A 24,430-nucleotide genomic window follows, 5' to 3' on the forward strand; every position below is an offset into this window, starting at 1 on the left:
TTAAAGTGAATAAGTAGCCGAAAGTTCCATTTATACAGAAAGTCTGAAATTTTCCCATAACCAGAGAAAGGTTATCTTTTTTCTCCAAATAAAAACGCAAATAGGCAATATCACGGTCCTTTCTGGAACTGAGAACTACCTGTTGACTGACTGAAACCCAGACAACCAGGTCACAAACCCAGAATTCCCCCCAAGTAGTTATGACAAGATCAAAGAGACCTTATTCCTCAACTGTTGATTGTTGTCAAGTTTGGTAAGAGCCTAAAAAGGTTCAGTTCATTTCTCTGCCCGAGTGGGAGAGGAACTTCTCCCATGGGGAAGGAGTTTCCCTGATGATTTAGGATCTTACTGTATTTTACCTGAGGGGCATGAAAAGTTCATAATAAGGCTTTGTAAAGTATAACACATAAAATGTAAATGAACAAATAATATATCTTCAGTACTCTGAAAGATCAGTGATTTCATTACTGTGAGTATTATCTTGACTGCTGCAGACCATAATTTCCTTTAGTAGGCAGAAGGTTTTATGAGACATTGTAGCTTAAAAAAAAAGGCAGCACCTGAGAGGTAACCATCTGGCTATAAGCCTCTGCAAACTTGGCCAGGCTACACCTCAGATGGCAGACACACCTGAAGCCTTCTCCACCTTGACAGGACCTGCCAGAGCTAGTTCTCTGTTGGCACAGCCTTTAAGACACATAGTCACTGCCACACAGTGATGAAGCATTAGAACAGGATTTTCAGTAAAGGAATCAATAATAATAATGCAATAATTCCCTAAGTATGAACGCTGAGAACAGGAAGATGCCACGCCATAGGTTACAATGCCAGTCTTGTTCATAAAATATATTTATTATTGATACTGAGTGAGGCATGGTTGTCAGTATTCATGGTAAAGGAACTGATATATGTGTGTGTGTATGTATATGTATATATACGTATACACACACTCTCATATATACACTTCAAAAGATGCTTTTACATTGATAAGAAGGCCATATTTCACCTATAATCATAGACATTATTCCAGCAAAAGAAAGACATTTTTTTCCTTTTCTTAGTTACATGATCACCATAATAAATTAGAAACAAAAATCTCTCTCATATCAAAGGAGAAAGGAAAAAAGACAAAGTCAGCATTCTAGGAAGCTCAGACAATTTAGTTCCCTGGGGGTAGTTCTCATTCACAGGGCTTTTTCTCCTTCCCCACTCTCTCAGATACTACCCTCCCTCTCACCTTGTACTTCCCTCTTCTCCAGAACCACCCACAAAACATTCTATTTCAGCCTTGAGCTTTTACAGGTCAGATTTCTGATGTAATAAGATATCGGTCTTGGCTTTTCAAGTGTCTGCTGATTGACTTGTGATGTTTGTTGCTGTTGAATTGGCTCTCCCAGTTCTTCTCCTTAGTGGTCTGCCCTTTAAATAGGTTTTGTATTGTTGGGGGAAAAAATGCTCCACTGCTGGAATTAAAGTTGATAGGCTTTTGCTTGCTTTGGAAGTCAGCTTTATCCTCCCTTTTCAAGCATGCTCTGCAGAGAAATCAAAAGAAAAAGTTTTAACAGCAGGAAGAAAAAAAAAGTAACAGCAACAATTTCACGCCATGTTAGCAGCTTTCTTAATGCTCACTTCCAAATATACAAGGGATAAAACATGGGGCTTTCCTGGTTCAAGCAAACATCATAATATTCTGGAGCAAAGACGTCCCTCTCAGTTCTAAATCTGATTGTATAATCCTGATGCTTAAAACTCAAGGATCTTTGGGTTATTTGGTACAAACCACTCCTAGAAACTGCAGTTTGCCCATGGAGGAATAGGGGTGCTAAGATGCTCAGTAATAGTTTAATGAGCTCAATACCAAGATGTATACCCATCCCAGGACTGATTCCTTAAGTGACTTCCCCATTTAGTGAAGTAAATAAGAGATGTAAGGAAGAATTTCTTGATCACCAGGCAGATAAAGACTAGAAGACATTAACAAAGGAAAAGGGTATTATCTTTTAAGTGTGAATATCCATTAAAATGTAAGCTCCTTGAGGACAGGGACTATTTTGTGTTTGTCTTTGTATATCTAGCATTTAGTACAAAGATTGTTCATTCAACAAGTATTTACTAAGTACTAAATTCTGTGGAATATATAAAAGCAATAGATGAATAAGTACCAGAAATAAATGGTACAGGTAATAAATGTGACAGCTAAAGTTATGGAATTTGGAAGTTTGGGTCTTTTTTCTAGAAGGGAATATTGTAAAATGTAAAAGAGAATAAGGGGCAAGAAGTGACTCCTCAGGGTAGCCAGCAGAAAGCTTTCAGAAAGAAAAAGATCTAGTGAAGGCAATTGAAAGAACCTTCTTAGGAATAGAGGACTACCAAGATTATATAATGACATGGAAACCAACAGAGAGATTATTATAACATCAGACGATTATTCATTTTCCAGATTCTTTGTTTACAGAAAACCAAAAAGGTAAGGATATAAAAGCAGGTATCCAACAATGGGAAGACACTGATTTAGTCAAACTGGAGGTTAATTGGAAAGGCTGTAGATGTCCTGTGGAAAAGGAAAATTTCATAATAATGTTAGAATAGGTATCTCTTCAAGATGTTGGGCCATCACAAGTGGTGTGTCCTATGGTAAAAGAACTCTTTGGGAGGTATGCTTTATATAAATTTAAAGACACAATAACCTCACTAAAGGCCACAAAAGAGAATCCAGCACAATGCAGAACCATCCCAGGACTTATCTTAGGACATTAAATTTCTAGAGAGCTGAAATTCCCTCCTTATAAACAATCCCATGATATGGATCCTGACAACAGCATTGCAATGAGGTTCCAATGTATATGTGTTATTTGTAGTAATATGGCCATTAACAACTGAGGTCAATGATGCATATTTGTACTTTCCCTTAATTCCCTTGTCAAGTGCTACATTCTGCTGCTATGCAGCCAATGGTACCTGTTTTTTAAATTTTGCAAAAGAATTTGCCTTTACTGCAATGAAAATAAAGCACTAGGCTGAAGTTGTTTTCAATCACCCAATCTTCCCCTGGAGCCCCAGTGAATCACAACTAAATCTAAGTATTTTCTCTCCCTCTTTCCTCTGCCAGGTGCAAGGAACATTCCCTTGGAAAGCCGAGGCAGGCTGGATGGTTTGACAACCAGGAGCAGAAAACTTACTAAGCAGGCCACACTTACTGGTGTTTGCTCATACACATGCAGTATGTGAATATATATGAAGACTATAAACAAAGTCAGGGAAACAGACTGTTTTAATAATCTCTTTAACTCTACTCACATAATACTCTAATGCATATATTACAATTCTAATCTCCCAAGACACAGTGGCAGCTAAGCTGTATCAAACTTTGCTCCCTAAAAACAAAAAAGGACAGGAAAGCTTCAGGGCTAGCTTATCAACAGGTTCTCAGCCAGGCTCATCAGCTACCAAAAGTGGGAAGAAGCAGGACAAAGCTGTCTTCTTCATTGTCAAAGACACCGACAATAAAATGTCAGGTTGAATGAAAGGAGACAAATTACTTTGTAAAATATTTTGTAGTATTAATATTAAAACCACACAGTAAAAAACCCTCTGCAACCTGGCACAAAACTTTAGGCTTTCAAGGCTGACTAAGGCTATTTTCACAACGAGCTTACCTTAAGAGTCTTCGTACCACCACTGTATAGTTTCTGTAAGTAGCTGCTGTTGGACTGAATTTTAACACTGCATAAATTTAACACCGAATAAATTAACATAGGAAATTCCCCAAAGAATGAGCGAAAAGCTTTGCAAGTTATAAAAAAAATTGTTTCCCTCATTTAGGGAACTGCTAACACTTAATCGTAATGTGGGGAAAGAAATTCCTTGCAAGTGCTCAATATTTCGGCCTCTAGAAACTCCCTTTCTAAACAGCCAGAGGAATCACCCAAAATCAAAAAGAGGAGTTTGGGCATCATATTCCCCATTCCTTCTCACCCTCCTTATCTGATGCCTCCCTCCCCACTTCTGTGGAAAGATTGGCAGCTCTGATTGTAAGACAAGAACAATGCCCCTGGAGATAGAAGATTGTGTGTCATTTCCCTTTATTAAAATGATCTGAACATTTTCTCTCAAATATTTTTGCTACATAATAATCTATTCTACTGATTTTTGAATTACAGCTTTCTCAGTTGGGTTGAATCACTGCACTGTCAGTTGCCTGGCTGTCTCAATCTATTTAAAAGAAATTACAGCAACTCTGTGTTGCCAAATCACCATCATGGGGAAAGTAGTTGTTGCTTTTTGGGGGTGGTTATTTGTGTTTTGGTGATGCTGCTAACTTTTCTCTAATGAACTTGACATATATTTATTAGCCCCAAAGACCTAACAGAACTGACCCTCCCACCCTGCCCCCATCAAAGTTCTTAGTCTCTATAGTGCTCTACATTTTACTAAAGAAGAGAGAAGAAAAACGAGACTGAGATTAGAGCCACAGTAAGAAATAGAAAGAGTATAGAAGACAGAATGAGAAGATTATAAGGGAGATAGGAAGAAAAAGTAATCAATAAATTCAATTTATGAAAAGCATGACTACTTGGTTTAGGCATAAAATACTGCTTCTTACTACCTGAAAATCTGATTAGTTAACTTATTTTGTTTTCAATGTCAGTCCTACTTCCCCCAGCAACAATTGTTTTTTGTTCTTCTTGCTTTGGTGGAAAAAAATCATTTCTTTCATGCCAGGATGCTGTGCTCCTATTTTGTGACTCTAAGTTAGCGCTGCAGGTCTCCAAGGACGTTCAGCACCCCCTCCGTCCCACTATATTCCCTTACAGTTTGCCACAATAATAAGTAAAACGCTATAACATTTCACACTTGTGACTGCTGAAGGATGAGCCTGTGGGTAGCAATATTCATTATGTAAAACAAAAACGTATTTCAATGGCAATACTTTCTCTAATTAATCAATCAGTAATGGAGAGAAAAGTTACAAGACAAGTACTCTCAGGAAGTAGTTTCTGAAAAAGTTTCCTGGGGATGGAAATTCAAAATTTTGAATTTGACCTAATTTTTAAAAAATTTGTTTACTTTCAGTTTATAACATTCAATTCCACAATCCCTTGAGTTTCAAATTTTCTCTCCCTCCCTTTCTTCCCCCCTCCCAATTTGACCTAATTTTAAAAGTTAAAGACAGATACTTATTGTGTCTAAGTACAGGTAAACCCTACTATAAGTATAATTTAAAAACATCCTCTATAAAGTTAACCTCCTCAGTAACAAGTTAATACACAGTGTGAAGGCATATATTGTGGCTCTGCAATCTAGGAATTGATTGACTCCTGTCCAAGTTTATCTGTGCTATGCTTCCGTACCTCTAGTCCCCCTCCACTAGTGACCTCTCTCCTCTACACCTCAGCATATTCCATGTCTGTTTACAGCTGGTTGTAAACTAATCCTATACCATTAAGGTAAATATTAATATTTCAGTGGATCTTATTAATGATAAGCATTCCTTCCACCAATGCAGATTCAAACCTCAAAGGACCTATGCCAACAAAGCACAGGCTCTGGTGACTTCTACCACGTTGGAATGGCTTCAAGTAAGGTCTCAGGAGAGAGTATGAGTTTGCAGGGGAAAAACCGTACAGTGACCAGTGTAGAGGTTTAGAAGCACTAGGCAACGAGGAACCCATGAATCAACCTCCTGATCACCAAGCTATTTAGCTGAGGAGTTTGGGGGCATGATACTTGAGAGAGGCATCTGCATTGTATATGGGGAGATTGTGAATCAGTTTAGCTCCCCAACTGTACTGCTACTAAATCTCATCCTAATGGCCTACGTGAGGCTAAGAGGGGTGGGTGGCTGCAGCAGACCTGAAAGAACCCTGGATTGGTTTCAATCTAAGATCAGTTACCATGACTTGTGAGGCCTCAGGAAGGTCACTTCACACCTGTGGCACAGTTGCCTCATAAACAGGTAGAGTTAAATGATCTTTAGTGTCCTTTACAGCTCCAAAGATCCTATGACTTGGACCAATCACCATAATCTTTTCTTCTTCTATATTCAGGAGAGAATGAAAAAACGAAGACCTGGCATCTGAAGGGCTGTAGATAGATGTCAGAGTTAACTCAGATAAATGACAAAGTAGAAGAGCATCAGTCAAAGAATTAGTAGATGGGTTCTAGTGTTGCCTCTGCTACTAACAAACTGTGTGACCTTGGAACGCTTACCCCACCTCTTTGGCCATGTTCCCACATCCATAAAATAAAGGAGCCTGGCTTCTCCATTCAATTGGAAGGTCCCCTCTAACTCTAAAGCTTAATCTAATGAAGTGTTTTTCAGGAAGCCTAAATTCTAAAACCAGAGTTACCAATAGTTATGTTGACTGGATTAGCTCTCAAGGGAGGGAGCAGTGAAGTTCTGGTCTTTCAAGGATCCAAGTTACAGTGAAGATGAAATACAGGGCCCTAAGAAACTTGGCAGAAACTCTGCCCCAGGCAAATTCCTCCATGCACTCTGATCTCAGTGTCTTTTATTTCAGAGGCTAACCATATCCTGGAGGTTTCATTTATATTTTAGAAAAGAAAGAAATGAGGGATATGCTTAGGAAAAAGCTTTAAAATAGCATAAGATGTCAAGTTCCGTCCTTATTTCTGACCTGTCATTCTTTACATCAGTCAAGTTACTTATTTACTATCTCCCTAAAATGGCTCATCTGCTCTTACCTGCAGGCCCTAACCTAGCCAAGTCTTAGAAGGTTTCAGTCCCAGCAAGAAGCCTTTGAGGTGCTTCCTACCCAGAGCAGGGGATACTTCAGTTCATTATCAAACAAGTCATTCTGATTTGACCTCCTGTACCTGTGTGATCCTTGATTCTCGACTGCTTGACTTGTGACCTGGTCTACATCTTAAATGAAAAGAATGGAGGAAGGTCTTTTTCTTGTGTTCCTAGATCTGCCTTAAAGATCTCTTGGTCCTGACTTTCCAGCCATTTTGAGTTCCACTGATATCCATGGCTCTAGATGATATCTGAACTTGAACACTATTGCCATATAAATAATCCATAGGCCTGCATCTCCAAGAGGAGTTGGTTGGAAGCCTACATTTTTTTGTGCAAGTGTAGTAGATGATTTACTACTCTTTTTAACTAGTTAACATAGGGGCAGAGAGAGTGTTGTTTTTGCATCCCTCTGAGCATGGGAAACATGGATGAGAAGTACAATGCAGTAGAATGGTCATAGAACCAGAAAGAGACCTGAGAGCTCAAGTCCCAGCTCTGAGCAACAATAGCAGTATGCCCTTGGACAAGTCACTTAACCCCTTAGTGTTCTAAGGAACTCCTGAATTCTATAAGTTGCAAAGAAGACGACAATATACATTAGTAGAGGGAATTTTCTCTACAAATGAAATCACAGGTTCAGTCCCTATCCCTATAACTACCTGCAGGAGACCTGGAAAGATGTTTTTCTCTACTTTTTCCCCCAAACTGGCCTCACTTTCATTCCACAGATTGGTCTTCCATAGGATTGTCAATAATATGTAAAATATGATCTTTAAGAAACAGAAACAACGTAATATGACTGCAACAGTGGCAGGCAGATTTGGCTGGCACAAAACAATGGGATGATTCTTCTGAGCAAAGGACTCAGCAGTAATATGGAAGCCAGTCATAAAAATAAAAGATTCTACAAATGGACTATTGTCTCAAACCAAAGAACATGAAAGTACATATAAGGGCACGGAAAAAAACTACTAGATGTGTACAACTCTTCTGCCTTCAGTCAGAGAAAAATGATCTTAAAATATAAAGACAACAATGCAACACATATAACATGCTCCAGGAGTCTACTTAGCTTTTTTTTTTAAAGTCTTTCTTTAGCCAATGGTAGCAAGTGATGAAAATGGACCAGAATCAGAGCTGTTAGGAGCACAAGGCAAATAGGAAGAGAAAGATGCTTCAGACTCATAGTTACTGCCAATCTTGCAGCTCATTGTGAAGGCTCTGCAGGCCCATGCCACCATCCTGAAGATCTCAGCATTGTGGCGCTTTTTTCCTGGGGCCCATTTTCCTTCAAAGATGCATGGGTAAGGGGATGTGGAAGAAAGCTCACAGAGTAACTCCTCTGTTGGCTCAACTGTATCCATACCTGGACTGTCCTCTGTGCCATGTCTCACTCCAACAACTGTTTTTGCCCTGAGTGAAAAAATCCCTAGTTACCCCTCTGGACGGAATATCTAGAATTCTTTTCTCAACAAATACCTTATTCTGTGTGTGATTAAGAGGTAAATATCAGGAAAGTGGGGGTGTCTCAAATTACAGAAGGCAATATGAACTTGGGTTCATACTCTTTTAACTCTTTCTAGTTCAAGTTCTCATAAGACTGGATTCTACTTCACCCTACAAAAGGGACCCTGGACAAATTATTTAACCTCTCTGGTACTCAATTTTTCACTTCCATAAAAGGAGACAGTTGGATTAGAGGATCTCTAAAATTGTTTCTCAATTCTATAACAACTAAAGGAATAAGAAAAATGGAGGTGTGTGTGTGTGTGTGTGTGTGTGTGTGTGTGTGTGTGTGTAAGATACAATGGGAGCATCGTGATATGTGTCAATGGCCAAAAAAAAAATTTGATCCTGGTAGTTCTAAGAAAACTATGAAGCTGATGGCTAAAGAGTTAATGTAGCTAATATGTTCCGGTGCATATAAATAAATGTTCACATTCATTTCTTAATGATGTATCATTTTTAGTTAGCCTGTAGTTTTCAGTCCTAGAGATAATAATTATCTTTTAAAATCCTTTTACTCTTATGATGATCACACAGAATTAACACACTGGAAAGAATAATCTAAATTTCCCATGACAACCCATGAGGAATTGTTTAAGGATGGTTCAGAAAGGATAAATGTGAATAAAGTGGATGAAAGAGAATAAAAGAAAACTAAGGCTGAGGAATATCCAGAAATTTTCCGATCAGTAAAATCTATTAGATGACAGGATAGTGCCTCAAGGGAACTAGTGAAAGCCTAATCATGTGAGTCATTTAACCATGGAATGGATTTAGTATTTGAGATTATCCTATGGGGAATGCTCTTACAATGGTAGAGAAATGGACAAGACAACGTAATGGCCTGTTTTCATGTTTGGTTGTTGTTTCACTGTGGAGTATTGTCCAGTATACACTCTGGCTTTCACAGGAAATGTAAGATGGATAGTTTTCCCCATGAGGAAGCGCCTCAGGGAACAAGTGACTGTTATACTACTAAATCCTTTTCCAACAAGAAGTGCCAAAGGGTTGAGGTCACAAGGTTGAAGTCTAACTTCCAGGAATGACTGTCTCTTTACAAAAGAGAAAACTGAAAAAAAACAAAACTAGGTAATTAATTCTCTTCTGAAAAGAGCAAACATTAATGAAACATTTCTTCCATCAGACCAGTCATTTTAGCATCACCATAAACTGGTCTGTCGTACGATAAAGTGCTTTGTTCTCACCCTCTCCTATACTCATTTCCCAATCACCCTCACATCTCATCACTGTTTTACTTGGTCCTCAATTCTTTTTCTTCTCTGTTTTAACCATTTTCCCCTTCAGTTCCCTTCCACAAAAATTTAGATTAGTGGATAACAGAGAGATCCCAGCTACTTTCAAGATAACCAATCACTGAGTGCTCCTTTTCATTTAAAACCATATTCAATGTGTCACAAATGGTCAGTGCTTGGTTGCAAATGGCCAGTTCTGAGTCTGTTGTCAAGTCTTAGTTCTCTACTATAGGCACCTGTTCATTTCAGTGCTGCTCCTCCAAAGGGACAAAATCTTTATGTGCAGTGGGTATCCCTTTGATTAGTATATGGGCAATAGTATATTCCTGTGATTAACATATAGTAAGCATATATTCTACCTAAAAGCAATAAAGGGCATTAAAAAATACTAAGAGAAGGTAATGAAAAGTATACTTCACAAGAGATTCATAGTCAGTTGAATGGAGGATGGATTGGAGTGGGGAGAGATTTGAGGATAGGAGACCAATTAAGAATTATTACAATTGTCACAGCAGGAGGTAACAGGGGCTTGAAATGGAAGGTAGCTATGTAGGTGGAGAGAAGGGGATGTAGATGTGAAATACTGTGGAGATAAAAACAAGATTATTTGGCAAGTGATTAGATATATGGGATGAGTGATAGTGAGGAGTTAAGGGGGATAACCAGGTTATGAACTTGGGTGACTAAGAGAATGGTGGTACTCTCAACAGGCATGGAGAAGTTCAGAAGAAGGGAAGATTTGGGGGAAAAGATGAGCTCTGTTTTGTTCCTGTTTATTTTGAGATACTTTTATAGGCCATCCTAGATCCTCCAGGGAATAACAATGGCCCCAGATCACCAAGCCTGATTCCAGCTCAGCTCTTGAAGCCATTATCCAGAGAATCAACCCCTGTAGATATGCTACCTGACAAGAGCTTTTGCAGGAGCTATAGCCTCTGCCTCTTCTCTCTAACCAGAGACTGAAGATTCAAGAAAAATAAAGTTCTCACCAACAAAGTCTTTGGCAGTTACAAATGACTGAACCTCAGAGATTAATATGGCTTTTGTGAGTGGAAATAACATTAAAGAAGATGTATTACCATCTGCTTTGCCTCTGCACCCTAAGGACTACAGGGTCTTTCCATCAATTTGCAGCTAAAACCTCCTAAATGTGCTGTCTCCCTCTGTTAGAAAGCAAGTTCCTTTAGAATAGAGCTTATCTTATTTTTCTTTTTCTTTTTCCCTATTTTCATCCCCAGAACTTTGCACAGTGCTTTGCTCATAATAATCACCTAATAAATCTCCTTCCTTCCTTTCTTTTGGAAGAAATTTTTAAAAAGAATCTAAACTGGAGAAAACAAATGTAGTAGCAAGTATCACTTTACTGCTATAGAAGGTTTCATGAGAGAATATAGCTTATGTGATATATACAGGACTCCCTCCTTTTCTTTCTTTCGTATGTAGATCTGTGGTCATATGTATAAAGAGAATAACTGCACCTATGGGAACTGATGATATCACCAAATGAGAGAGTATAAAGATAAAGGACAAGAGGGCCTGGAATAGTGGCTTGGGAGTACCCACAGTCAGTGGGAATAATATGGATGAAGATCCAGCAACAGAGAGTAGAAACAAGTGGTTAGAGAAACAGGAGAAACAAGGGAGAGTAGTGTCATGAGAACCTAGAGAAGACAGTACCCCAGAGGAGTTGGTGGTCAATAATGTCAGATGCTGTAGAGAAGTCAAGAAGAAACCATTAATTTCACAATTAAGATAACCGAAGAGAATACTTTTGGTTATCTGAGGAGGCTGGAAGTCAAGCTTCAGAGTTTTAGAAGAGACAGAGAGGAGAGTAAGTGAAGATGCTAATGGTGGGGGAGGGAGTACTATGGAAGGGATGAGGAGAGTAGAAAAGGATAAGAACAGTTACTGTGGCAAGAGGGATAGGGACCCATTTGGAAGGAGCAGAAGGAGTGCCTTGCTGCACTGAGGGTTCAGATGAGATTAGGCAGTTTACGTTATGAACCCAGTCATCAAGGTTCTGTGACTACTTCCAGCTCCCCCAAGTCACAAAGTGAGTAGGAATGAAGGAGGTGGATGATGGGGGGAGTTCCAGGGTTGAGGTTTAGTAAGACATGAGCAGTGAATGGACAAAGGAGCAAGAGATTTGAGAGTAGGGAACAGTGTAGAGGTGAACTGATTCACTAAGGCCTTGAGACTGTGAAGAGGAGATTGTGCTGAACATGGGAGATGGCCTGGGAAATTAGTGAGGGGTGGAAAGACTAGAGATCATTGTGAGGATGAAGAATAGTTTTAGGAATGGTAAGGCCTTAGAAGAGATGGAATAATGGAAGATTATTGTTTGGATAAAAGAATAAAAAGTTTCAAAGTCAATGTAAAAACCATGAAGTGTTTATAGGAGGATGGAATGAGTTGACATTAACATTTTTCTTCCAATTACCTTGTCATCCATGTTAAAAACTACAATCAGTGGACACAATATACATTTTATGTATTGGGACTTAAAACACGATTTTCCATAGCTACTTTTTCCAATGAATACCTTATCCACATTATGGCACCAATATCAAGTTAGAAAGGCTTCATTATTCAAATCACAGGTCTCAAGTGCTTGAGTTTATATTACTATGGTAGGCTGATTTTATTATAAGCTTATCAGAAAATATTTCCAACAAATAAAATATCCAAACTCAATATTAATAGTGTTTCCACTAAAGACCTTTTAATAAAACAATCCCTCATATACTGCTAAAGGTAATACAAGTACGCAAGAAACAGAAATAGGAATTAAGTGAGACCTGTAAAGGCATCACACAGTCATTCTAAAAAATTCTTATCATATTTTTTCCCCATTACTACTCAATTACCCAATCACAACTGCCAACTCCTCCTATCAAATATAAAGAGTACTAGGAATTTATACTAAGTGGCATTATTATAGCCCTGGCAAATTAGGCTGCAGAAAAGACACTGTGTAGCTCAAATGCTAAATATGTTTGGATAGAAGGTCAGCTATCATGAATTTTTCACCTGATAGACACTGAGATTTCCTATAATTTCAACATCTGAGTGTAATCGAAATCCAACTAAATCAGTTACATGATAGGCAATTATGTGATCCATTAAGATAGGTGGGTTTATCATTAACTCCTCTAAAGTACCTAAATTAGAGAAAACATGTACTAGTGAATATCACTTGACCACTATATAAAGGTTTAATGAGAGAATATGGCTTATGGAATGCATATACAAGTCCTTTTATCACATATCTAGATCCTCAGCCCTCCCTCACTCAAATCAAAGTCAACTGCAAGTCATGTCATCATCTCCCTGATGCCACGGTCCTCTTCAGGAACGAAGGATAAACAATCTAGATCCTACATTTCTATAGTAACCTCTAGACTGGCAGAACAATTTTAACAGAGAACACAGTTCTATAAGCTGCTTCCTCTGACTGCCATGTAACAACAGACAACAACACTCATGGGTCCTGGATGATGTCCCCAAAGCACATATTAATTAATTCATTACACAAATATTTATTAAGTGCCTACTGCATGCAGAATGCTGCATAAACATTCTAAGAACACATTTCTACCATAATTAAAAGGGGAATGATGGCAACAAAGTACACAAATATTTTTTTTTAAAAAAATCAAACTTTAGGCTGAAACCCTTTACATGAAAAGCAGAGCAGTCCAAACACAGAGTGTACAATTCTTACTAATATGTGGATGGAACTTTATGACAATCTAATGCATTTTCCATCCTAATTTTTGTGATGTCCAAATTGGCTAGGCTTGATATTCACCTGTTTGGCATGATTGACACAGTGCTGGTATTGGTTGGCCAGGGTAGAGCAGCTGAGTGTTTGCTGAGGGTTTTCCCGATAACATTGGAGAATTTTAGCTTGCAGATCAGCACAGATTGGATGGGTCTCATAGCGCCTAAAAAAAAAAAAAACATAGACTAATGAATTGGTCATAAATCAGAAGACAAAAATTAAAAGATATTCTCTTTTTTTTAACTGAAATGAATTGAGTAGGTGAATGTTTTAAAGTTAGAAAGACATAATTCTATCTTCAGAGAAAAATGGCTATTCAAATTGATAGTTTCTCCATAGATCAAAGTGGAGAAAATTTAGATGATTTCCACTAAATAAATCCTACTGACACCATTTAAAACACTGCCACTTACTACTTGTCTGACCTTGAGTAAGTCACTTAACTTTGTTGGGTTTTAGTGTTTTCATCTGAAAAAGGAGGGAGTTGAATTCAAAGTCCTTTGAGGTCCCTTCTGGCTTTAGATATATGATTCCATGAATTTGAACTTATATTGGTAAGTAAAGTGGGCTATTGACTCTTACCTACTTTGGATACTAGAGACTCATTAACTTCTGTGATCACAGAAATGGGAAAAATATCAAACAAATCAGATATCACAAATTCTCTTTGACAAATATAATTTTCTTTTCAGTCTTGAGTATACAAGTTGCATTATAACACACAAGAGGGTTTCCCCTCCCTAACAATTTATAATCTACACCTGGTATATACAGGAAACATACATACCTAAACACAAAACTGCAAAGTAAATTAAAATGTGCAGTATAAAATGAAGCCACAAATCTTGAGTAAACCAACAGAATAAGACTAGGTGGACTGTCTATCCTTAGCATGTGGTATAGATGCGTGTGGTATGGTATAGCATAGGAGACATGATGTTTGCTGAACTGAATTACCTACACATAGACACATATGTATACATTATATTATGCCACCACATAATGTATGCATTTATATTATTTTCAAATTAGCTTTTGTTCTATATATAGAAAGCTTATCTTTTTTTTTTTTTAAATGTTAGTCTTCCTCTGGAATCTAAAATTAGGTTTCTCCAAACATAATTTCTGAATAGCATTATTTACAATTTAATAGGTTAAAAAACAAACAAACCCTGGAGAACACGGAGAAAAATTTTCTCATCAACAAGGAAATCCTTAGGCAATAATTTGTATCCCCAATTACTTTTATCCAATGCAATATGCTATTATATCTTTCCTAGAGCAGAAAAGTGAAATGTAAACCACACTATTATTTCTTAAAGGAATTCATTCTATGATACTTTCTAAAGATATTAGATATGTAGCTAGAACTGGGGGAAGTTTCCACAATTTTATGCAACATTACCAGTACTCCTGTCATTCAGCTTTGGCAATTACTTAAAAATGAATTTAAATCTAATTCACGGAGTTTACTTTCCTTGAGATTTCAAAGTTCAAACGCCTATGATTTTTTTTGGATATGGATTTTTCTAATCCTCTATCAAGAACATCAGCATTTAAAAGAAGTCAGCTGTGCTTTAAAGTGTTGAATTATAGAACACGATCATGCTTAATGCCCATTTCTCCATTAATAATCTATAATTACGTGAGATATTTTTCATTTTTTGGCATGTTTTCCTCACAGAAAGGTAGGCAATGCAAAAGTATTACTATCTCCCATTGAGGCATGTTCCTGTTGCTTCTCACCTTTTTAAACAGACAAGGCAACAACTGATGATACATGAAGTGACAGGTAGGAAGGAAGTAATGGCCTAATATTCTGCAGAGGAAATCAGTCAAAAGGGACAGGAATCCTCAAGAATGAAATTCTAATCATGTAAGGAGAAATTATTCTGAAGGAGAAGGAAGAGCTACCTAAAGCTCCACAGAAATCTAAGTGGTCAACTTAGATTTTTCTTTAAAGGCATTCATGGAGGGTGGAAGCAAGGCCAGATAATGGCATACATATGAAAGAGTCTGATAAAATTAGTATCAATACTAAGGCTTGCGGTGACTTGAACCTAAATGTAAAGGACCACAAAAAAGACTTTCAGAAAGGTACTCTGGAGCAAAAAGAGGCCCAGTGAAGAAAATAAAATTGTTTGGAGAAGGGAAGGCAGTGACAATGGTTGATGGTAATGACAAGGGCTAATGACTAAACTCTTATTTTGCTTCTTTGGATTGGGATGGACAGAACAAACTAGAAATTTAAGACAAATGAGAAGCACCTACTTCTCAATGCATGCTAGTCAACAAAGCCAAATCTTATGGTACACTTGGAGAACTTGTAGATACAGCTGCCATGCTGTTTTTCACTATGTTCAAAAACTCTTGGAGAAAAGGGATGAGATACAAGACTGGCAAAGGGTAAATGCCTTGATTTTTAAAAAAGGTATAAAGGTCACATTTTCTAAACTGTGGGTGAATGAGACTGACTTCCGTTCTGAAAAAAATTCTAGAACATGTTATTAAACGATGTGTTTTGAGCATTTGCAAAGGGAAGTTGAAATAATCCTAGTATACTTTAGAGTTCAACAAAAAGCATTTTATAAAATTTCTCATGTTATCTTTGCAGAGAAGATAGAAGGTGGCAGCTAGACCTAATAATACAATTGGGTGAATTTTGAACAGCTAGAAAGATCAGATAGAAAGAAAGGTCAGTAGTTCAATGTCAACTTGAGAGAGATGTCATGTGTAGCCCTTTGTGACTAAACTTTTCATCAGTGTTTTAGATAAAAGCATAGAACACATTCTTGTCAAATTTGCAATGACAGGAGGGTTTATGAGCCTGTCTGACAAAATAATCAGACATCAAAATAACCTCAACACACTAGACTGATAGATTAAAGATGAAATTCATTAGAACTTTTAAATTTGAGTTTAATGTAAATTCCTACACCTGGGCTCAAAAAACTTAAATTTTTTAAAAAATATTGTTCATTTTAATTTCAAATACAGTAATTTTTTTCTTTTTTTAATTTTTTAATTAGTTTCCTTTAAGTTAACAGGATTCAATTCCACAATTCCTTGAGTTTCACATTTTGTCCCCCTCCCTTCCCTCCCCCCCATGGTGGCATATAGTCAAGTATAGGATCTGTAGATACTTTCACACTATACATTAGTCAGGTTATAAAGACGGACGGATTGTATCAGATGGAATGAAAAATGGTAGAGGACATAAAACCAAACGAGAGAAGGAAAAAGATCAGGTATTTTGCTTCCACCTGTATATAAACTCAGTTCTTTCTAGTTCTTTCTCTGGATGCACATATTTCTCTCCATCATGAGTCTTTTGGGATTGACTTTTCACTGCATTGCTGGGAAGGGTCCAGTCTATCAAAGTTGGTCATCACACATACGTTGTGTCTATAATTGTGTACAAATTTCTCCTGGTTCTACTCTTCTCACTCAGCATCAGTTTATATAAGCCTCTCCAGGTAAATATGAAGACCATCTGCTCCTTGTTTCTTATAGCACAACAGTATTCCATAACATGAATATACCACAACTTGTTCAGCCATTCCCCAATTGATGGGCACCCCCTTAATTTCCAATTCTTTGCCACCACAAAAAGAGCTGCTATGAATATTTTTGTACATATGGGTCTTCCTCCCACTTCCTTGATCTCTTTAGGATATAACCCCAGGAGTGGTATTGCTGGGTCAAAGGGTATGAAATTATAGCCCTTTGGGCATAATTCCAGATTGCTCTCCAGAAAGGCTGGATCACAACTCCACCAGCAATGCATTAGTGTTCCAATTTTCCCACATCCTCTCCAGCAATTGTCATTTTACTATTTTGTCACCTTAGCCAATCTGACTGGTGAGATGTGGTACCTCAGAGTTGTTTTGATTTGCATTTCTCTAATCAATAGGGCATTCAGAGCATTTGTTCATGTGCTTATAGATAGACTTGTATTCTTATAAATTTGACAAAATTCTCTGTATATTTTAGAAATGAGTCCTTTGTCAGAGACATAGGTTGTAAAGATTCTTTCCCAATTTCCCATCTCCCTCTTAATCTTGGTTACATTGGCTTTCTTTGTACAGAAGCTTTTCAATTTCATGTAGTCAAAACTATCCATTTCACATTTTATAATGTTCTCTAATTCTAGTTTAGTCATAAAGTCTTTCCCTCTCCACAGGTCTGACAGATAAACTATTCCTTGTTTTACGAGACTGCTTACAGTATCAACCTTTATACCTAGGATCATGCACCCATTTAGACTTGATTTTGGTATATGGTGTTAGATAATGGTCTATACCCAGTTTCTGCCATACTATATTCCAGTTTTCCCAGCAGTTTTTGTCAAATAGTGAGTTCTTATCCCAAAAACCAGGATCTTGGGGTTTATCAAACAATAGATTACTATAGTCGTTGACTTCTGAATCTCGTGTGCCTAATCTATTCCATTGATCCACTCCTGTATTCCTCAGCCAGTACCAAGTAGTTTTGATGACTGCTGCTTTATAATACAGATTGAAATCTGGTATAGCTAGTCCACCTTCCCTAGCATTTCTTTTCATTAATTCCCTTGATATTCTGGACCGTTTATTCTTCCAAATGAATTTTGTTACTATGTTTTCTAGCTCTATAAAGTAGTTTTTTGGTAAATTAATTGGTATGGCACTAAATATATAATTTAATTTAGGTAAAATTGTCATTTTTAAAAAACTTAATTTCACAAGTATAAGATAGGAGAAGCATGGTTAGGCAGCCATCTGTGAAAAAGACCTGGGGACTTCAATGAATTACAAACAATCTCAACATGAATCAACAATGTAGCAGGGTCACCAAAACCACAAATATGATATTAGGCTACCTTTAGAGATACATAGTATCCAGAATGGTGCCAGTACCATGGTATTCTGCTCACACTCTACATCTGTAATACTATGTTTAGTTTTGGGTACTTGGACTCCATGCCTGGCTCCCAACGGTGAGCTTTTTTGCCTTCTCTTTCTATGGTCCAGACCTCCACATAAACTTCCTTCAGCCTCTTCACTATGACCACCCATGGGTTACGCCCCTTGCCAGTATTTCTTTACATGTATCTTCTCTAATGAGAACTCAAGTTCCTTGTGGATAGTGTTTTGATTGTTTGTATCTGCCTCTCCAGCAAGCACTTAACTCTTTCCTCTCTTCATCCCTCTCCCCTTCCTCTTTCTGTCTCTGTCTCTCTCAGGTGAAGGGATTGGGGGTGTTTACAATGCAGAAGAGAACTCAAAATGGAGTAGGAGGAAGAGAGACATGAAAGCAGTTTTCACATGTTCAAAGAACTGCCAGATGGAAAAAATATTAGATTTACTCTGTTTGAGCCCAGAGAAAACTGAAAGATGCTGAGAGGTAAATTTAAACTCACCAAAGGAAAAAAAAATCCTATTTATTGGACTTATCCAAAAGTAGAATGGAAAACTATAAGAGAAGGTGAATTCGCCTTTGGTACAGATCTTTAAGAGAATCACTTGCCATAATATTGTAGAGGGAATTCTTCTGGGTTAGACCTCCAACCCCTGACACCTTGTACACCACTGGTATCAGAACCTTAGTTCAAACAGGTATTTTGACCCCAAGTCCAACTTCCTCTCCACTATGGCAAATACATTGTGATGGACAACAGTCTAACTCTGTGTTGGCAAATATGTAACTAGCTACTCTGAGAACGCACAACAAGAACACCAGGCCATTCTTAGCCCAGTGATATAACTTGGTAATCTCCCCAGTCCATAAATTAGATTAAGGGAAAAGATGGAATAAATAAAGCTGGACAAATGTGCTATTTATCCTCTCTATCAACACATGGAGATGTTGCCATATAATTAGATAACACAGGGGTGATACATACCATTCACATATCTACCATAATTCATTTGATTAAACAAAAAAGGTCTTTGAATAAGGTACTTTAACCTAGAAGCAAGCATTTACTGAGTTGTGCTATTAGAGCTTATGTGTTAGTTTTAATTTCAAATGTGTCAAAATACACTTTTATTATTCACAAGTCAATTATGTTTCTCTTTCAGGCCTCTTGATTTCCTGTTTGCTGATCACTTACATTCTAAGTATTTACACATACACTAGTCTTCTCTTTGGATACTTCAATCTGGTATTGATTACTGGAAGTAGGGATAGAGGTGAGGCACAAAGGGTGGAAACTAACATAAATGTCCCCCCGTGGCTGGAATACACCCTGGACATCTGCCTGCCTTAGTGCATGAGGGAAAGGCTCTGCTTTAGTATTGATCTGGGATGCCTATTAGGCTACCCTAATGCACTGTTTTCACTTTGGGAAAATGCTAAATGAGATTACAGTCTAACATTAGACGGCCATAAAACATAGGCAATGGCACCTTCCATTCAAGAGAGAGTTTCAAAGAAGCTTCCAATATGCATTATGGTAAAATGTCCATATCGTCAGCAATTGATTTTTATTGAATGCTTTCATTCTTGCTGATATATGAAGCTACTACTAGAGAAAAATAATAATAGGGAGAATGTCAGGACACAAAATGTAGTTTCTTTTTAGGTTAAAAAAGATTTGACATTGATTGGTAAAGCAACTAGAATGAAAATGTAAGGGAGGGGCAGCTAGGTGGTGCAGTGAGTAAAATGCCAGCTCTGGAGTCAGGAGGACCCAAGTTCGGTTCCGGCCTCAGACACTTCAACACCCACACAAAAAAACTAGTCAAGTAACCTTGGGCAAGTTGCTTAACTCCAACTGCCCTCCAAAAAGAAAAAAAAAGTAAGGGAAAAAGAGATGAAAAAAGGTCAGTGGGAAAAAAAAAAAACACCAACCTTTTCAGAAAATGTAATATTTAATAAAAGGGAATTGGTGATTCATGTAACCCTTTAAGTTTCTGGGCCTCAATTTCTTCATATACAAAAATGAAAGAGGACAGACTAGATCAGGGGGGTTCTGAACTTTTTAATTATGTCATGTACCATGTTGGCAATATGGTGAAGCCTGTAGAGCCTTTCTGAGAATAAGATTTTTGAACACAAAAACTAAAACTTAGGTTTACAGAGGAATTTAACTATGCTGAAATACAGTCACGATATATTTGTTATAAAGAATATTTATAACAGATAATATAAATCACACACACACGTGTGTGTGTGTGTGTGTGTGTGTATAAGTATGTAAAACAAGTTCATGGATGTTAAGGTTGGGAAACTCTGGACCAGATGATCTCTAAAGTTCTAAATATTTCAACCAATATAAAGGGTAGAATTTTGGCTAAAATATCATTCAAAACTTCTAGAGGTAAAAATCTATTGGACCCTATAGGAGTAGATGAACCTAATCTACTCTAAGTGTACTGTGTATGTATATCTAAATATCTCTTCTCCTTTCTGTATTTTTTTCTTGTATCTTTTTAATCCAATCCCATTCCCTATTTCCTTATTCTACATTTGCCTGTAAACAACACTCACAGGTATTGCTTCACTATACAGGTAAAATTCATAGCTAGAGACTGGTGTCTTCTCTGTATGATGATGGAAGAGGCTCCCCCAAGGGAAGCCCCAAAGGGTACAACCAAGATACATTATCAAATGGCAGCCTTGATTTGGGTTAAGGTTGGGGGTTATGAGCTGATGTCGATGGTGCATGGTCATTTAAAAGGAAGAACATATATCCAAGTGTTTCTTTTTAATCTTTGGCATTTTCCTGGTATTGATCAAGCTATATAAGATAGCCATGCTTCTATCTCTCTGCTGAGCAGTTTTAGTGCTCACTGCTGTTTTCTCTGTATCTACCCATATCTTTTATCTTAGAAAAATTTTTGGAGGTGTTTGAGCATTGCATTTTGAGGAAACCACTTACCTATCTTTTCAGTACAGCTAACATAAATGGCAAACAGCAAGAATAACATGGTGAATTTTAAAGGAGGGAAAAATATGCAGATAACTATTCTTTAACAATGCTTTATTTAGAGCTCCAAAGAACACATTTAACGAGAATGAGTTAGGAGTCACAATTTCCAAAGAATACCCAGTCTCTTCTCTTGAGAACACAAAAACTATTCAACATAAGTATAGGTTCACAGAAAAGGATCCTTTCCCTGTATCTGGACCACAGTGAAGAAGAGTTCTACAGATACTACAATGACATACAAAGAAATGAAAATGGTCATTTTGAATGAAGAAACCTGATGTTCAACAGGATCAGGGTCCAACAATATGGGATTTTTGAGGGTCAGGCTTTCTTTTATTTCATTTATTTATTTATTTTTTTGGAGGGGGAAGGGCAGGGCAATTGGGGTTAAGTGACTTGCCCAAAGTCACGTGTCTAGTAAGTGTTAAGTGTCTCAGGCTGGATTTGAGCTCAGGTCCTAGACTCCAGGGCCAGTGTTCTATTCACTGTGCCACCTAGCTGCCCCATAGGGTCAGGCTTTCTAATACAACTTTACCCAATATATATGAAAAGCAGGCATACACACACAGAAGTCCTTTTAGTTATACAGGGTAATCAGATTTTTTTCAAGCCATGGGGTTTAATCTTAGTTTTAACTCATCTCCTGAGGAATGTAAATGTCTACTCACTTTATATTTCTATGACCTTTTCGTTAGATTGTAAGCTCAGTGAACAAAGTGTATGTATGTTGAAAAGAACTATCTATAGCCAGAATTTTGAAATGGGTGATAATGTATTCAGTGTACTTATCCTAACTGTTAGGATAAGAAATGCAAAGTAGCTAAGTAGGAATGAGCGAATTCACTAAAAAATCTACATTCAATCATCTTCACATTTGGGGATATCCCAATACTTTTTTTTTTAAGAGTAACATTAATAATTTCATTCTACACAATGTAAGGTCTGGAAACAAATAAACAAATTCAACTCAGTGATGTATTTTTTAAGATATTCTAACCGTTAGTAACAATTTCTAGGAAGGATGCTTTTTGTATGTGGACCAAAATCCAATTTCACAATTATACTCTGGAGGCCATATATTTCAGAAAAGGAGGTATAAGCATTGACTGCTTTCTTGTTTTCATTTACATTCTTTTGTGGTCTGTAATTTCTTTCTGATAAATGAAAATGAAAGAAGCCTTTTCAATAAAAGCCAGCCACTAAATCATGAAAACCAAAATTATTTTTTGTCATTATATCAAAATGGAAAGAACCATATTTCAGGGTGTGTTGTGGTGACCCTGAATACAGTTCATTCAGCTTCACTGTCAAATGAATCAATCACTTAAGGCTCTTAAACTGTTACCCCAATGATTCTAACTCTAAAGCAATGGAGTGGAAAAAGACACCCAATTGCATATTTAGTAAGAAACTCAGCTCTGACTGAAGGGACGAGAGATTATACTTAATTTCATTCCATAAATCACAATCCTTGAAGGTGTAACGTCAGAAGCACCAGCGGTATGGTGGAAAGCGCACCGTATTTGAAGTCAGAGCACTCAAAAGATTCCAATCTGGCACCTGTACTGACTGTATGATCTGGGGCAGTTAACTTCTTAGACCATTGCTTTCTTTGAAAATGGAGAACTTCTTTTTATTTCATAGGTCACTGTGGTCAAATGAGATCACATGGAAACTTTTGTGTAAGTAACAAGGAAATAATATATGCAAAGTGTTTTGTAAAAAGATCTACATATTTACTTCTGACAAGAGATACAAAACCCCAGGCATGGATAGATATGATACGACAAAGGTGATCAAAAAGAAAACCCATAAACAAGAAAACATCCCCAAATCCTCATTTAAAAAAGTGATATGAAATAAGTCTTAAAACCAGAATAATCTTTTTTAAAAAAATTTATATATATATACACACATATCTTTTAAACATTTGATTTTAAAACTTTGAATTCCAGATTCTTTCCCTTCCTCCCTCATCACCCACCCTTACTGGAAAGATAAGCAATTCAATATAGGTTGTACATGTGTAGCTAGGCAAAACATTTCCATAATGGATATATTGTAAAAGACTGACTATATTTCCCACCATCCTATCCTGCCCCCAACTTGTTCTATTCTCTACTTTGACCTTGTCCCTTTTCAAAAGTGGGTGCTTCCAACTTCCCTCCCCCTCAACCTGTCCTCTCCCGTCCATCATCCCCCCTCCTCACGCCCTTGCCCCCTACTCTCCTATAGGGTGAGATACCCTATTTAGTTTATATGTCATTCCTTCCCTAAGCCAAATTCAATGAGAGTAAGGTTGACTCATTCCTGTTTGCCTTCCTGTTCTTCCCCTCCATTGTAACAGTTTTCCCTTGCCTCTTCCATAAGATAATTTACTCTATTCTGTCTCTCCCTTCTCCTCTCATTATATTCCTCTCTCCCCTCTCAATTTCACCTTTTAAGTATCATCCCTTCCTATTCAATTGGTCCTGTGCCCCCTATGTATACCTGTAGACATATATACACACTCACATATGTATTCATATGCCCATATACCCTCCTATATAGACATATATGTATATGTATACACACACATTTCTATTCCCTTCAACTATTCTCATACTAAGAAAAATTTCATAAGTTACAATTATTGTTTTTCCATGTAGGAATATAAATAGTTCAACTTTGATAACTTCCTTATGATTTCTTTTCCCTAAAACCAGAATAATCTTGCAAAAATCAGATAGTCAAACAATATTTCAATGCACAGATTTATGAATGCTTTTAATGAATAATTTATATAGTGCATTAAACATAGTTACACTATCCTTGTATTCAAATATGTTCCCTCTTAAAAGGTATGGTGTTTAAGGTGAAAAAGGCAGAGACAGGAAGGCATTTATTTTAAAAGTTTGCTAATATTGCTACATTCTACAATTCATAGGGAATTGTGAAAGGTTTGGAGAAATGTGTGCAATGAAGAAGTTTGTGGAAAAGTGACAAAAAGCTGTATTTGGGGTTCCTCATCTCTATCTTTTCATAGTGGATATAGCAGAAGGAAATTAATACAGGAATCTCAAAAGTATCAGTGTAGTTTTAAACTTAATACCTTTAAGCTATTAATTATTACATTAAATATAAATAGTTATTAAGCTATTTATTTTCACAGATTATCTTCGTTTTTTTTCAGAATGTATTTATTTTTAGTTTTCAACTTTCACTTCCACAAG

General features: G+C 37.1%; 1 protein-coding gene across 1 annotated transcript in view; it reads right to left on the bottom strand.

Annotated features, from left to right (window-relative positions):
- Positions 1–819: 819 nt before the first annotated feature.
- CHCHD3 (coiled-coil-helix-coiled-coil-helix domain containing 3) overlaps positions 820–24,430 on the bottom strand; it is a 347,503-nt gene continuing 323,892 nt past the window's right edge. Inside the window, exons 7-8 of the mRNA XM_069087258.1 lie at positions 13,331–13,466; positions 820–1,532 (exon numbers count right to left, since the gene is read on the bottom strand). Coding sequence (XP_068943359.1) covers positions 1,509–1,532; positions 13,331–13,466 — 160 coding nt within the window. The 3' untranslated portion in view covers positions 820–1,508. The remainder of the gene's footprint in view (positions 1,533–13,330; positions 13,467–24,430) is intronic.

Source organism: Petaurus breviceps, unplaced genomic scaffold (genome assembly GCF_028583685.1).
Source record: "Petaurus breviceps papuanus isolate PSGF00001 unplaced genomic scaffold, PetGlider_PUasm1.0 181, whole genome shotgun sequence".
Taxonomy (NCBI): domain Eukaryota; kingdom Metazoa; phylum Chordata; class Mammalia; order Diprotodontia; family Petauridae; genus Petaurus; species Petaurus breviceps.